Source organism: Propithecus coquereli, unplaced genomic scaffold (genome assembly GCF_000956105.1).
Source record: "Propithecus coquereli isolate 6110/MARCELLA unplaced genomic scaffold, Pcoq_1.0 Scaffold540, whole genome shotgun sequence".
NCBI lineage: Eukaryota > Metazoa > Chordata > Mammalia > Primates > Indriidae > Propithecus > Propithecus coquereli.
Genome location: NW_012151286.1, coordinates 939,597 through 953,358, shown reverse-complemented (window position 1 = coordinate 953,358; position 13,762 = coordinate 939,597). Strand labels below are relative to the sequence as shown.

Here is a 13,762-nt window from a genome sequence, read left to right as displayed (position 1 = left end):
GGACTGCCGGAGCCTAGGCATCTGGGGCTGCAGCGCGCCATGACCGTGCTTGTGAACAGCCACTGTACTCTCGTCTCAGCAACGTAGCGCGATCCTGCCTCAAACCAACACCAAACCACTTTCACGGCCTTACTTTATCATTCTTCACTGGTACAGTCTTTTTATAAAAAGAACCATTCAGGTTACTTAAAAATCAACAACTCAACTGTTGACCATCCAGAGAAAATGGACACAGAATAAACTGCTAGGATGACAGGAGTCTCTGCCAGGGTCATTCATAGTAAAACTTTATTGAACAGAAAACCCAGCAAAGGTTTTTCACCTCTGCAAAGTTCCCCCTGGTTTAAAGTAAAGCACTGCATTTTAAAAAGCAATTATACGTAAGTCTTTCCTAGAAAAGTCCTGCTAAAACATGTCTAGCAATTTCATTGATTATATAAAGTAGTACACTTAGTGTAATTTAAACATTCCAACAGGAATCAAATCGTACCAGCAGAACCATTTCTGCATCTATGAATTCTATATATAAACACACATGCAGACACATACATCTGGAAAAGTTCAAGCATAAACATGCGACACCTAATGCCTTCTACTTACAATGCCTATTAGACTACATACAGTATATATTAAAGCTCTTCAGAATAAAGACATGAGAAGCTTTGGGCATTTTTTGTTCGTCAATTTGTATCACGGCTTCACATCTTTCTGCTTTTGCTTGATCACAAAAGCATATCATCCTTGTTGGTTTTTTAATAACTCAGTCACTGCCACGTCCAGGTGAGGAAATCTAGTTGGAGTCAGATGATCCGTTCCACTCCTGTCAAGGCCTATGGCAGCTACGGCACAAACACCATCAGTTTGCTATGGCTGGGGGCCCTTCTGGAAGGAGAGAGGCAAAGAAAGTCTTGAAGACGAGCCATGCTGTGCTCATAAATGAAGGGCTGGTCTGCTCGTCATCCAGTACCTCCCAGTCTGGAGGGAGGTGGTTGGCGTCTTCGGTTTCAGGATCGGTGCCTTCCTACAGGTAATGAAACATAATGAGAAAACAATTAGGCTGTGATGACCACCACCTAACTGGCTCCTTGTCCCACAGAGGCGGCAGCCAGGACCTCAGGAAATGATGCTCTAAGCTGGGCAGGGCTCTTTCTCAAGCTTCTACAACACAACTGTGCTGATGACGTTTTCATAGTTTGAATATTCCAGGCAGCAAAGAACAAAGCAAATGCAGCAAATATATTCAACTATTATTAAACTAGTAATTAAGTTAACCACTTCACAGAGCTGAATGCTCAAAATAGTTGCTTTAAAAAAACATTATTTACATATGCAAAAATGCAAATTGCCACAAGACAAAAGTACCTGATAGATTTTATGGCACATTCCATATTTTAAAAATAGTTGCTACTCTAAAAATAAATTTGAAAAAAAAAATCATGAAATATTTAGCCTAATAAAATGGTAAACCATAAGGCCAGAAATCTAAAGGGTCAGGATCTGAGAGCCTGGCAAATCACGTCAAGCTCCGCCAGGCTCCATGGAGACTCCGTACCTGTACGTTATTGTTGGGGTCCTGATTAGCAGCTTCAGGAGGATGACCGTCATTTGGGAAGTTCTGAACTGGCCTCTGTCTAAATGGAAACCACCCAACATGATGCCTTCAAAGGAAGCATATAAAAGTCCATCTTAGCTAATATCACAGAGTGACTCAAGAATCTAAGATTCCCCTCCGCTAATCACAGCAGCACCTGGATTAGAAGCTCACGGCAAGACCATCCACAGAGACATCCTATCACACTGTCTCCTAGACTTTCTCACTGGTTCGTCAGGTTCTTGAACGCAGGGACTGTTTTATTCATCATTGTACACCCAGTAACATAAACAGCACCTGGCACATAGTATGTGCTCAATACATGCTTATTTAGCTGAACTAAATCTCACACTTGAAAACCTGAACACAGTGGGGGGGAAACACATACACACCCCAAGCTGTAATTATACGTACTATATAACAATGATAATATGCTAAATTTGGTCACTTAAATATACGATTCTAGAGATTATAGAAAAAACTGACTAGAAGTTTTATTTGGAGAATCCAATTAAATCCAAGTCTTGAAGCAAATATGACAAAATATTAACCATGATTAATTGTGGATACATGAGTGTTATATTCTAAACATTTCCCAATTTTTTTAATATTTAAAGACTAAAATAAAAAAATCCATTTTTACTGCAAAGGAAAAACTTCTTTTAGTTTCAACCACAAAGACCCATCACTCTAGACCAGGCTTTCTCAGCTTTGGCACTAGTGACATATTGGGCAAAATATTTACTGTGGGAGTTGTCCTGTGCATTATAGAAAATTTAACATCCTTTGCTTCCACCTACCAGATGCCAGCAGGACCTCTTCTCCTAGCTGTGACAGCCAAAAATGTCTCCACACATTGCCAAATGTTCCCTGGAGAGGGTGGCTGCAAAATCATCCCCATTTGAGAACTACTGCTCCAGGCCACTGTTATAGCCAAACATCAGGTCTGTAAAGGTTCCCTGGCCCTTCAGGACTGTACTAACAGTTAGGGGCTGACTTTATCCCGGAAGGCAACTGCGGCCTGATAAAGACGAATCTGTTCTTATTCAACACAAATACAATTTTCCTTTCTATGCCTCAGCATGGCTATATCATTGTGGTTCACGAGCCTGAAAAGTACCATGTCTGCAGGAAAAGAGGAAATATTCTTCTTGTATTAGTACAAGATTAATGTGTTCTTGCGAACACCCAACCAAACCATGAATTCCTCGTACTAAAGGTACCAGAATAATATACAATTTAAACACAACTCCTTTGGTAATGACCGACTGCTCAAAAAAGTGCAAAATCTACTTGGTTTGAGTCACAGTGTAGTATAATTTGTAATGGGGGGGGAAGGAAAGAGAAACCATCTGCTTACAGGTACATAACCACGGTGGCCCCCATGACCATGAGGAATCTGCTTAGGGAGGAGTAGAAGTAGAGGATACTGAGAAAAACGGAGAATGTAGCTGCTGAATAGGTCCAATCCAACCAATCTCGATTTATCTCATCATCTTCTTCCACAATCGGGCCACCTTGTGCATTCATCCGCAAATTTTGATTGGCTCCAGGATTAACAACCACTTGAGGAGCAGCATTCTGATTGGCTGGCTGGTTTTCGGCTGGAAACTGGTTGTGAATAGGGGCTGGAGCAGGTGCAGAGACCACAGGTATCTCTTGTGCACTTGGTGATGGGACAAAAGCCCCTGATGCAGCAGTGGCTGCTAAACTGAAATAAAAGACACAGGCAGATACTGTTGAGAGCAAGGCACCATGAAGACTGTGGTTCTCATAACCTTATTTATACCCGAGTCTTTTACTGCTAAGAGTTTTAAGTAAGTACATACACATTTGATTTTTCTTCACTTTAGTGAAGAATTTCTCTACTAACAGTCATATCTATAAATGTCTTTTCTGGGTCCTATCTGTAAATACCCTTTCTAAGAGAAGCCACATGGTAAATTTCATGTAGATTAAATATCAAAGCCACTACAAGATTATGGCACAGTAGCAAATTAAAATTTTCGCAAAACTTTAAAGATACCACAAATTGAAAAGGAAGTAACATATTCTAAATAAAGTCGTTAAACTATGTATCAGACAACACACTCTGCGTCAATACCCAAATCAGGTAGCAGCTGTCATTTACACTCTACTCCACCCTCAGAACCAGGCAGAGCAGGGCTCTGCAGAGACTTATGCAAATACACTCATTTCTCCACTCTGAACTTTACAGGTGACATGCGTGCAATTTCCCTCAATTCCTGGGAGCCCTAGCCCCATCTAGCATGGTGGGAAGGACTCACTACTGCATGTAGTACTGCCGCGCGTAGATCTGCTGGAACCAGGAGAGCTGCAGCCACCCATAGGGTGTGTAGCCGGAGAAACCAGGTCCCAGACCTTGGAATGTCTGCTGGGCAGCTTCAGGCCTATACATAGATTTAAAAAAAAAAAACAACAAAACACTCATTATGAGTTGGTTGAGTATGAATAAATTAAAACCAAGTTTAAAATCAGATATTCAAATCAAAGAGACAGAAGAATGGGCTTTATGGTGGTTACACGGTGGGTGACCATACGATGCACCTGTGTAACCCAAGCACAGAAAGTGCTGAATGACAGCCCTCCTACCACGGTCCAGATCCCGCAGGAAAACAAGAGCCCTTGCCAGCTGCTTCTTTTGTGCACAGATGCATAAACAAGCTGAACCTTTTCAGGTTAACTAGATCCCACCCAATTTTTAACTTGCTGAGTCTCATTGCAGGTCTAAACCTACGGTTCATCCTTTAGAGAATATCTCAAAAGCCACATTTCTCCCAAAGTCTTTCCTGAAGGAAATTTCTCCCCCGACCCTAGATCTGAATCGACAGTTGTGCATGCATGTGCATGCTTACTGACCACTTGGTGTCTTGTACAGGTTGCTAGATCCCCAGCAATCCTGTGGGGAGGGAGCTCTCGCTCCCACTTTACAGAGGAGAGCCCAAGCACAGCTTAGGAAAGCCAAGGGATGTGTACAAGGTCACTGAGCAAGTGAGCAAGCAGAGCTGGATTTGAGACCTGCTTTGTTTGATGCCAAACTCATGTTTCTTCACTCATGCAACAAAGCCTTCAACCGTTTAAGGCAGGGCACGTATGCGGGAGTCAACTCTGGCTTTGTGCTTCTTATACAGCCAACTCCTTTGGCAGCACATCACAAAATTGAAATTTTAATAGAATTGCAGGAAGATCAGGAGAGTTGGTTTTGTGGTCATCCCTGCAGGTCAAGTCATATCCTTAAGCAAAAGTATATGCACTGGATGTTCAATAAATATTTGTTAGATGAAATCAACAAGTTTAAATATGGTGAAATTCAAGCAGTCAAATATGGGGCTCAATTCTCAAGTAGTTCAGCCAGAATAAGGGAAGCAGTTTTGTTTTCTATCCAATAATTAGCCAATTTATATGCTGACAGTCTTTTAACCAAATTCCATACCCAGAATATTTCTAAAATAATATTCCAGTACAACTAGGTCTTGGTATGATACTGCTTTTGATCATTTAAAAAGTTATAGCGCATGGAAATGAGAAGATAAAGTGCTTTTTAAATTTTGTTACATCTGATGATGATGGCATTGTAAACACATAACTAAAATGTTTTTACAGTTATATACTGAAGTATATAGGGATGAAATAACATGATGTCTGGGAATTACTTTTAAATACTTCAAAAAAAGGGGGGGAAGGGGGCAATAGATGAGGCAAGTATGGCAAAACTTTGATCATTATCAGGCCTGGGTGATGGTGTGGGGATTCATTATACAGTCCCCTCTACTTTTGTGTATATTTGAAAGTTCCATTAAAGAAAAGAAAACCTCATCCATCAAATACCCGGCTTTAGCAAAAATCTAAGAAAAGGGGCACAGGGGAATTGGAGAATTTCAACTTGTACTTAACAAATTATTTTTTCCCAAAATTACTTTCATAAAAAGGTGTTCCAGGAATGATAAAATCCAAATATCAGAGCATTTAGTCAGTTCTGGTTTTTGCTCTAAAGGAAAGCCATACTCGCTCTACAGAAATGGACGTTTTCCCATTGTTACAGTAAACAAAGCACCGAGCCACTCAGCAAAGCAGCTGCGCAATGCTTAGCACAGCTGTTCTTGCTGCAGCACCACTGATTCCCCACCATGAGGGCACCCCAGTGGTCGGCACGATGGAAAGCACGCCCACGCAGGAAGCAAATGCTTGCATTTTCAATACATGTGTCACCTCCTTTTAAAAATATTTTACTAAAAGGCTATGTAATAAGTTAAATATGAGATCTTTAGTCTTTCATAAAGCCAAAGTTCTGTATATCTTAAAGTTCTGACTTATATGTGTAAACACATCTATTCTTTTTTTTTTTTCTTTTTTTTTATTTCAGCATATTACGGGGGTACAGATGTTTAGGTTACGTATGTTGCCCTTGCCCCCCTGCCCCCCATAAACACATCTATTCTTAAATTGATGCAAATGAGGCACATGCATGTTGTATAAACCTGGTTCTTTACTGTAACACTCACCTTGAGATGTTCTCCCATTCAGAGGGAGAAAGGTTCCGAAGGATTTCCCTTTGCCTTAAACCATCGCTTGAGGAATCCCCAGGATACTGTCCCTGATTAGGACCAGTGGGCTGCTCTGTGGATTCAGCAACCTAAGTAAGTGTAATATGAACACAGAACAAAGGATCTGATGCAACTGTCTGAAATCAAGCTAAAAGAACTATTTTGCTGTGACTGGCTTCCTACCTCCCACTTCCGATCGTGACAAAATTAAACAGATGCAATATTATGCAAAAAATATTCTGAAATTTGTTCAACAGAATTTTCAATATACAGATACTAAAAAAATTCAGAATTTTTTCCTAGAGTAACTATGCTGCAGTTGCACTAAAATCTTCCAAGGATGTTATCACTGGTGAGAAAGTTTCTTGATGATGCTTTATACGTCTTATGGTACTAAATTTACTCATCCCGGAAATTAAATTTGACCAACAAGATTTATAAATACAATCTAGCTAGTGACCTAAAGGAAAGGGAATTTCCTATGCTATGTTCTGATGTCTTAGGAAATACAGTTGTGATACAAATTTAGAATGCATCACCACACTGGAATATTAACAGTGTATATTTGAATAAACGCTGTGAAATGAAAAATTAATGCTTTTGACTGTCAAACATAAGTCTTTAAAGCCAGGCACCATGGTACATGCCTGTAGTCCCAGATACTCGGGAAGTTGGAGTGGGGGGATTGCTTGAGGTCAGGAATTCAAGATTGGCCTGGGTAACGTAGCAAGACCCCATCTCTTTACAAATAAATAAATAAAAGGAAAGAAAGCAAAACACACATAAGTCTTTTAGCAATCACTTGAGAAATACTGTGGCCTTTTCCAATCCAACTAAATAATCACAATGAAAATTTTCGAAGGAAATGTATTCACTTTTTTACTCTTTATAAAAATTAATGGTTCCTGGCCGGGTGCTGCAGCTCACGCCTGTAATCCTAGCACTCTGGGAGGCCGAGGTGGGTGGATCACTCAAGGTCAGGAGTTCGAGACCAGCCTGAGCAAGAGCGAGACCCCCATCTCTACTAAAAAGCAGAAAGAAATGATCTGGACAACTAAAAATATATATAGAAAAAAATTAGCCAGGCATGGTGGCGCATGCCTGTAGTCCCAGCTACTTGAGAGGCTGTGGCAGATGGATCGCTTGAGCCCAGGAGTCTGAGGTTGCCGTGAGCTAGGCTGACGCCATGGCACTCACTCTAGCCCTGGCAACAGAGCGAGACTCTGTCTCAAAAAAAAAAAAAAAAAAAAAAAATTAATGGTTCCTTAGAAGAAACTTATGTGCTAAAAATCAATAAAAACCCATTTTCAAGTGTCCTGCTAGTCCAGTGATCTGGATATGTGGTATTGTACATCAAATCATATTCCAGAAGGTGGTATAATGTCTAACTCCATTTTTCCACTATAGCACTAACAGATCAGTCTACTACTATTATAGTAAACGCTCACTTGTATTGATAACACAGTTTCTAATTCTTGGGGAAGAAATAAAATATTATTTGGCAAAAAGACTATAAAACCTCTCGAGAATTTTATTCAACTTCCTTTTATTACTCCAAGAGTCTGAATGATACAAATTGTTATAATCACGAAAAAGCAAACATACCTCTGTGTTGATTTCTGGCATTTTTGAAGGACTCTTCACACTGCACACCAGATGCAAAACATGTCGTTTTTCCTGCTAAAAGCAATAAAGGAATTACTTACTTAAGGATTTGAACTCAATCTGGTAAATGCTTAAAAGCATTCAAAAGAAAACGTGGAAGTGCTGTACCTTTGGAAGCAAGTCCCTGAGACATTGGTGATCCAACAACAGCTTCCCAGAATAAATTAACCTCTGGTCCTCTGGACGCTGATCATGGAAAGAAAGAGTAACACAGGTTAGCACTTAGCCCCCGCAAGTCCCCAGCACATAAGAAACTGCTTCATACAAATAATCTTAATATGCGTTTTCCCTCTCGTATCACAAGAAAATACTGTTTCAAAGGCCCTGTATACAAACCTTTTATTTAGAAAGTGCTTAAGTTTAAACTGGTCTCTCACATGCAAATAAATTTAGGATGGCAAATTATCTCCAGTCCACAAAACCTATGGCAACATACTTGACTTCTTAACTCCCAGTGAAACTGCTTTGTGCCCCTAAAAACACAAATTTTATTTAGGGCTCCAACAGCAACTGAGTTTGCTTTCAGAGAAAACTCAGGGTACTTCCAAGGTCAGCCTTCACCAAAACCACCTACCATTGCCCCGGAAATGACATGAAGCAATTTTAAACTTAAGCTCTCACAGTGGATTTCCCAATATACAAACACAACAACCCTATGAGATTTAGTATCTGTATTTTAAGGGGAGAAAGCCTGAGAAATTGACTTGTCCAAGGTCATTTGCTGCTAAAGAGTCAAGAAACCAACCCCTCTTCTCTCCCATACTATAGGGACTTCACACACTTTCATGCAAACATCACTTTTAAAATCTATTTTTAACTCCTTAAATTGTACTTAAAAATAACAGTCTAAAATTATACATTATACCAAAGTCAGTACACTAGAGATTACCAATTTGTCAACCTATTCTTTTCAGAATAACTGATTATGGAAAAGTTGGGATAAAGGTGTTCCTGCCAAGCAGCCTGGGATTATAAAGCAAGCTTTTAAAAACAAACAAAAGAAAACAGAGAAAAACTGCATCTGCTTATCTACATACATCAGGACTTTTTGACACTGTGTAACTAAAGCAAAATAAACATACTGGATGCTGTGTTCACCACGGTTCTCACTGATGGACTTTATAGGTAAATGCTATACACATGAATTTGTAAATTACTATCTATTGTATATATGGAGTCCTGCTTTACAGTAAAGAGTTCAACCACCAGAAAAGGTTTGAAAACCACAGCTTCCCGTGGTTTTGAATTATTCTCCCTGCTTTTAAAGACCTGAATTAACACTCTGTGTCCTCACCCAGAAGGCTGACTTGAAAAAAATTAAATATGTTAAGCAAACAACTGTTACAGTTTCTCACGTCATACCATTTTATACTGTAGAAAACAAATGATAAGTATGCTTCAGCCATAATAGTTTTTAAACACAAATTCGTATACTTGAGAGATCTATTATTTACAATCTTAGGTCTTTAGACTTAACAAAGAGGCGTGATGTCCCTCACCCAAGGAAGTCCTCAAGGAAAACTCTCCTCCAAAACACTGCCTTTTACCAAATGATGCAACTACAGGCTACACCTGCTTCACAATTTGTGTACCTAATCTCACAGCAGATGGCCACCTAGTTTCTTGGAAGCAGCTGTGATGAAACTGCAGCGCGTGCAGAGGTGAATTCTAAAGGACACTGGAAATTACTAAATAACAAATTCCAATATACCCACTGAGAAGGAAAACTCACTTCTACATTCTTGACCATATAAAAAACAAAACAAAACAGATACAGGAGCTATAACGGGTTGGAACTCTTCAGATAAGAACGCACAACTTCACGATCTTTTCCTGCCTAGATGCCCTCTCCTGTCTGTTGGAGAATTACACTTGTGGGCAGTAAGGAACACTGCTGACACTTACATAATATCAGAGCAGAAAGTAAATACAGGAAGGTCCAGCTCACAGCCTCATCACGTGGGAGGAAGGGCGGGCTGCGCTAAGGTTGATGCTGACAGATATGTCAACCAAAACAAAGCAAGGAAGTCTCCCTAACTGAGGGACTGAAGTCTTAAAACCAGATCCAAGGCGACTCTTGCCTGCTTCCCTTCTAAATCTCTTTTTGCCACAAAGTGCACGGGGCTCCTCCCTGGGACCAAGCAATGGCTGTGCAGTCCAGTGCGACAGGGAGGGGCCAGGGCGGAAGGTGGACAGGGAGGGGAAGAGCCACGTCCTGCTCCTGGGTGTGGGACCTTAAACACACTGTGCCTGGGCGCGCACCACCCTTCTCTACACTGGCCGGGGGCTGGCACCACTCTCCTCTCCCCGTGGAGAGGCGACATTCAGAAACCTCACTTCACAGCATTTTTCTGTTTCTTATTTGTAGCCACCGGATGCAAGCCAAATCAGGAACACCTAGTCTCTCGGCCATTTGGAGGAAACTGAGGCTTGGAGGGTGAAACGACTCACCCAAGGTCAAACTGCTGTTTCAGTAGTTTGGCTAAAGCCGGATGCCAGATCTGGGGACGAGGAAGGGGTCTGGGGAGGTGGGGCAGGAGTGTGACAGCTTTGGGGGGCTTGAGGACACTGGACGGCAGCCAGCCGCGGGGGTGGGTGATGGCGGCCTGGGAGGAGGAGGTGACAGCCACTGGACAAGCAGAGGGGCGCCTACGGCGGTGGGGCAAGGAAGCGGGAGACCACAGTCCTGGGGTGGGTGACCAGGCGAGGGTCAGCCGGGGTAGGAAGCCGGTGAAGGAGGCGGCCACAGGAAAGGAGAGGCGGACGTGGCATCCCTAAGGGGAAGTCGGGGCTCTCTCACCGGACGCTCGGGGTAGACGCGGCTCAGGTGGGCCTTGAGTTGGCCCACGCTCCAGCCGCGGTCACCGCTCAGCTCCAAGTCGCGGTGGCGCTGGTTGGGGCTCTTCACCAGGAGCGTGACCGGCTCAGGCTCCGGCTCCATGTCGGCGGCACTGTGGGTGCTCGGCTGCGCTCGGAGGTGCCAGGCCGGCGGCGTCCCGGCCGCCCTCAAGCTCCGAAACGACGGTTCGCGTCTCTGGGATGCGCGCCCCCCGCCGCGGGAGCCTTTTATTTGCGCCCCGCGCCCAGGCTCTGCGGACAGAACCCTCTGTGGCTGCTGCCCATTGGCTGAGGCGGAGGCACTGCCCTAACGTGGCCCAATCGGCGCCCCGATCCGGGCGGCGGAAGGGCGGGCTGAGCACGCGGGCGCGGGCTGATGCAACCCGCCGCCGTTGCGTCACCCCGAGTCGCGGCTGCGGCCCGGGAGCCCGGCTTCGGGGGCCATATTTGGGTTCCCTGCGGCCTGCGCGCGAGGCTCGGTCCTTAGGAGTTGCGGGGGGCGCTCTTCTAGCTCGGGTTGCTGAAGGCGCCTGAGGCGGGGGTGGGGCGGGGGCATCCCGGCTGACTCCAGTTTGGCAGTCTCTGCAAATTGTTTCCTCACAAAGCCGCACCCCCGCCCCTTTTGACCCCGGGCGCCAGGGCCCACCTCCCTTTGCCCTCCTCCGGTGGCCGCACAGCCGTTGTAAAGGGGAGGCCTTCCCTCCTGACACTGGCCACGGCTCTCAGAATAGCTGGGCGGACCCCCGTGTGAGCCCACCCCTGAGGGCTCTCCAGATGCCCGGTAGACGGGCAAGGAAGAAGCAAGTCCCGATCTTTCTCAGACCGAGAGGAGGGAGACATCAGGCAGCTGTTGCCAATTTAGCTGGCACCGTCCCACCCCCGAATGACAGCACCCTTGTTACCATGGCGAGGCGGCAGCCGTGGGCTTACACTGTGAGACCCTGGAGCCCCCACGGCTTTACAGGACACACACGTGCTTCCATTGCATTGGGGCTGAGACAAGGAGGGCAGCGCTCTCGGATTCACTCCCTCTTCCTTTGCAGGAAAAAAAGTCTTGAAATACAAAACTGACATTGCCTTGGCCCATTGTTGTTCCAAGTACGTTGGGACACCTGTTCTTTCAGGTGTGTCAGGAGCTTGACAAGGGCAGGAGGATAACAGGAGGAGCCTGGTCTGGTGGGTGGGTGTATTAGTTTGCTGCAGCTGCCGTGACAAAGAACCACAAACGGGGTGACTTAAGCTGCAGGAATTTATTGTCTGACAGTTCTGGAAGCTGAAAGTCTGAGATCAAGGTGTTAAGGGTTGGTTCCCTCTGAGGCTGTGAGGGAGAGTCAGTCGGTTACTCTCCTAGCTTCTGGTAGTTTGCTGGCAATCTTTGGTATTCCTTGGCTTGTGGGTGTATCACCCCAGTCTCTGCCTGCATCTTCACGTGGCTTTCTCCACGTGTGCGTGCATGCGTGTGTGTGTGTGTGTGTGTGTGTGTGTGTATGTACGCGCATGTTCACATCATCTTCCCTCTAAGCTTGTCTAGCTCTGTGTCCAAACTTCTTTTTATAAGGACACCAGTCATGCTGGATTAGGACACACTCTAATGACCTCATCTTAACTTGATCATCTGCAAAGACCTTGTTTCCAAATATTGTCAAATTCATAGGTACTGGGCGTTAGGACTTCCAACATCTTTTTGGCGGACACAATTCAACCCATACAATCGGCCTTAATAGAACACAGAGTGGTTTCTTTCTCAGCTGTATTTATATTAAGAAGGGAGGTTGAGCGCTTTGGAGATAAACTGGCCCTATGCTCAGCTTTCAGTAACTGGTTTTCTTCTGCTTAAGGAGGGCTCTGACCCTTTTCAAGGCTGGCTTCATGGGCGTGGGATCTGTGCAGTCAGATGTGGCCCCATGCTTGGTTTAATGCTCTACTGCTACCATCTGAAAATTTCTTAATACATTTTAAACAGAAGCCCTGCATGTTCATTTTGCACTGGGCCCCACAAATTATGTAGTTCTTCATACATCAGGATGGGAGAAAATGACTGATGGTGATCTGGCAGCCTTGCTGCTAGCTAGAAGCTAACCAGTGGGGCAAGCCCAGATGAAGCAAGCACAGGCCTTAGAGGAGGCAGTGAGGCGGGAGGCAATGGCTTCATTGAGAAGTTCAGTATGCCGGTAGCATGGTTTCCCCTGCAGTGACAAACCTCAGGGCCCCTTAAGACAGCTCATCCAGGCCGGGCATGGTGGCTCACGCCTGTATTCCTAGCACTCTGGGAGGCTGAGGCAGGTGGATTGTTTGAGCTCAGGAGTTCGAGACCAGCCTGAGCAAGAGTGAGACCCCGTCTCTACTAAAAATAGAAAAAATTAGCCGGGCATGGTGGCGCATGCCTGTAGTCCCAGCTACTCGGGAGTCTGAGGCAGGAGGATCACTTGAGCCCAGGAGTTGGAGGTTGCTGTGAGCTAGGATGCCACTGCACTCTAGCTGGGGTGACAGAGTGAGATTCTGTCTCAAAAAAAAAAAAGCTCATCCAGGGTACAGGAGTGTAGTTTTTTGTCCTAGGGGAAAAGATAATCCAACTTCTGTAATTCCCTCTTGAGTTAACTCACAAATGAGAGTCCTTTTAAAGGACTTTGGTGATTCTGCTTATACATTTAGGAAAACACTAAATTCGAGTCAACAAGTGTGCCAAGAGTAGAAAGATCAACACAGCATGACCCTGCTCTCTGTGACCTTACGAATATAATGGCGTGATAACAAAAATACAGAAATAAAAGACAATCCAAAGCTTCATACATTCCTGAAGCACTTATGATTATATTTGAGAAAAAGAGAAGAGAGGGAGTCCAAGAAAACTTGATGGAAGAGGTGGAATTTGAGCTGAGCTGAACTTTGAAAGATGGGTAGGATTTGAATAAAAATAATAACGGTGGCAATTATTGATTAAGCCCAATGGGGTGCCAGTAACTTTATATACAGAATTTGTACGGGAAAGTATAGCTCAGTGGTTAAACTCATGGGCCCAGCGCCAAATCTGCTTGTTTTCAAACCCAGCTTTTGCCGTTTACTAGTTGGGCAAATTGATTAACTTTTCGGTACCTAATAATAG

The 13,762-nt window shown here is 44.1% G+C and overlaps 1 protein-coding gene across 2 annotated transcripts; it reads right to left on the bottom strand.

Moving 5' to 3' along the window:
- Window positions 1–266: 266 nt before the first annotated feature.
- HERPUD1 (homocysteine-inducible, endoplasmic reticulum stress-inducible, ubiquitin-like domain member 1) lies at window positions 267–10,952 on the bottom strand. Of its 2 annotated transcripts, none has more exons than XM_012657430.1 (8): window positions 10,622–10,952; window positions 7,930–8,007; window positions 7,762–7,836; window positions 6,115–6,245; window positions 3,880–4,002; window positions 2,952–3,302; window positions 1,553–1,658; window positions 267–1,021 (listed from the first exon to the last, which is right to left on the bottom strand). In XM_012657430.1, the coding sequence occupies exons 1-8, from the start codon at window positions 10,760–10,762 to the stop codon at window positions 857–859; spliced, it is 1,170 nt and encodes a 389-aa protein (XP_012512884.1). In that variant the 5' UTR covers window positions 10,763–10,952; the 3' UTR covers window positions 267–856. The 2 variants fall into 2 exon arrangements, with proteins under 2 accessions (XP_012512884.1, XP_012512885.1); XM_012657431.1 differs by having other exon boundaries at window positions 7,762–7,833; window positions 10,622–10,910.
- Between the last annotated feature and the right edge of the window lie 2,810 nt (window positions 10,953–13,762).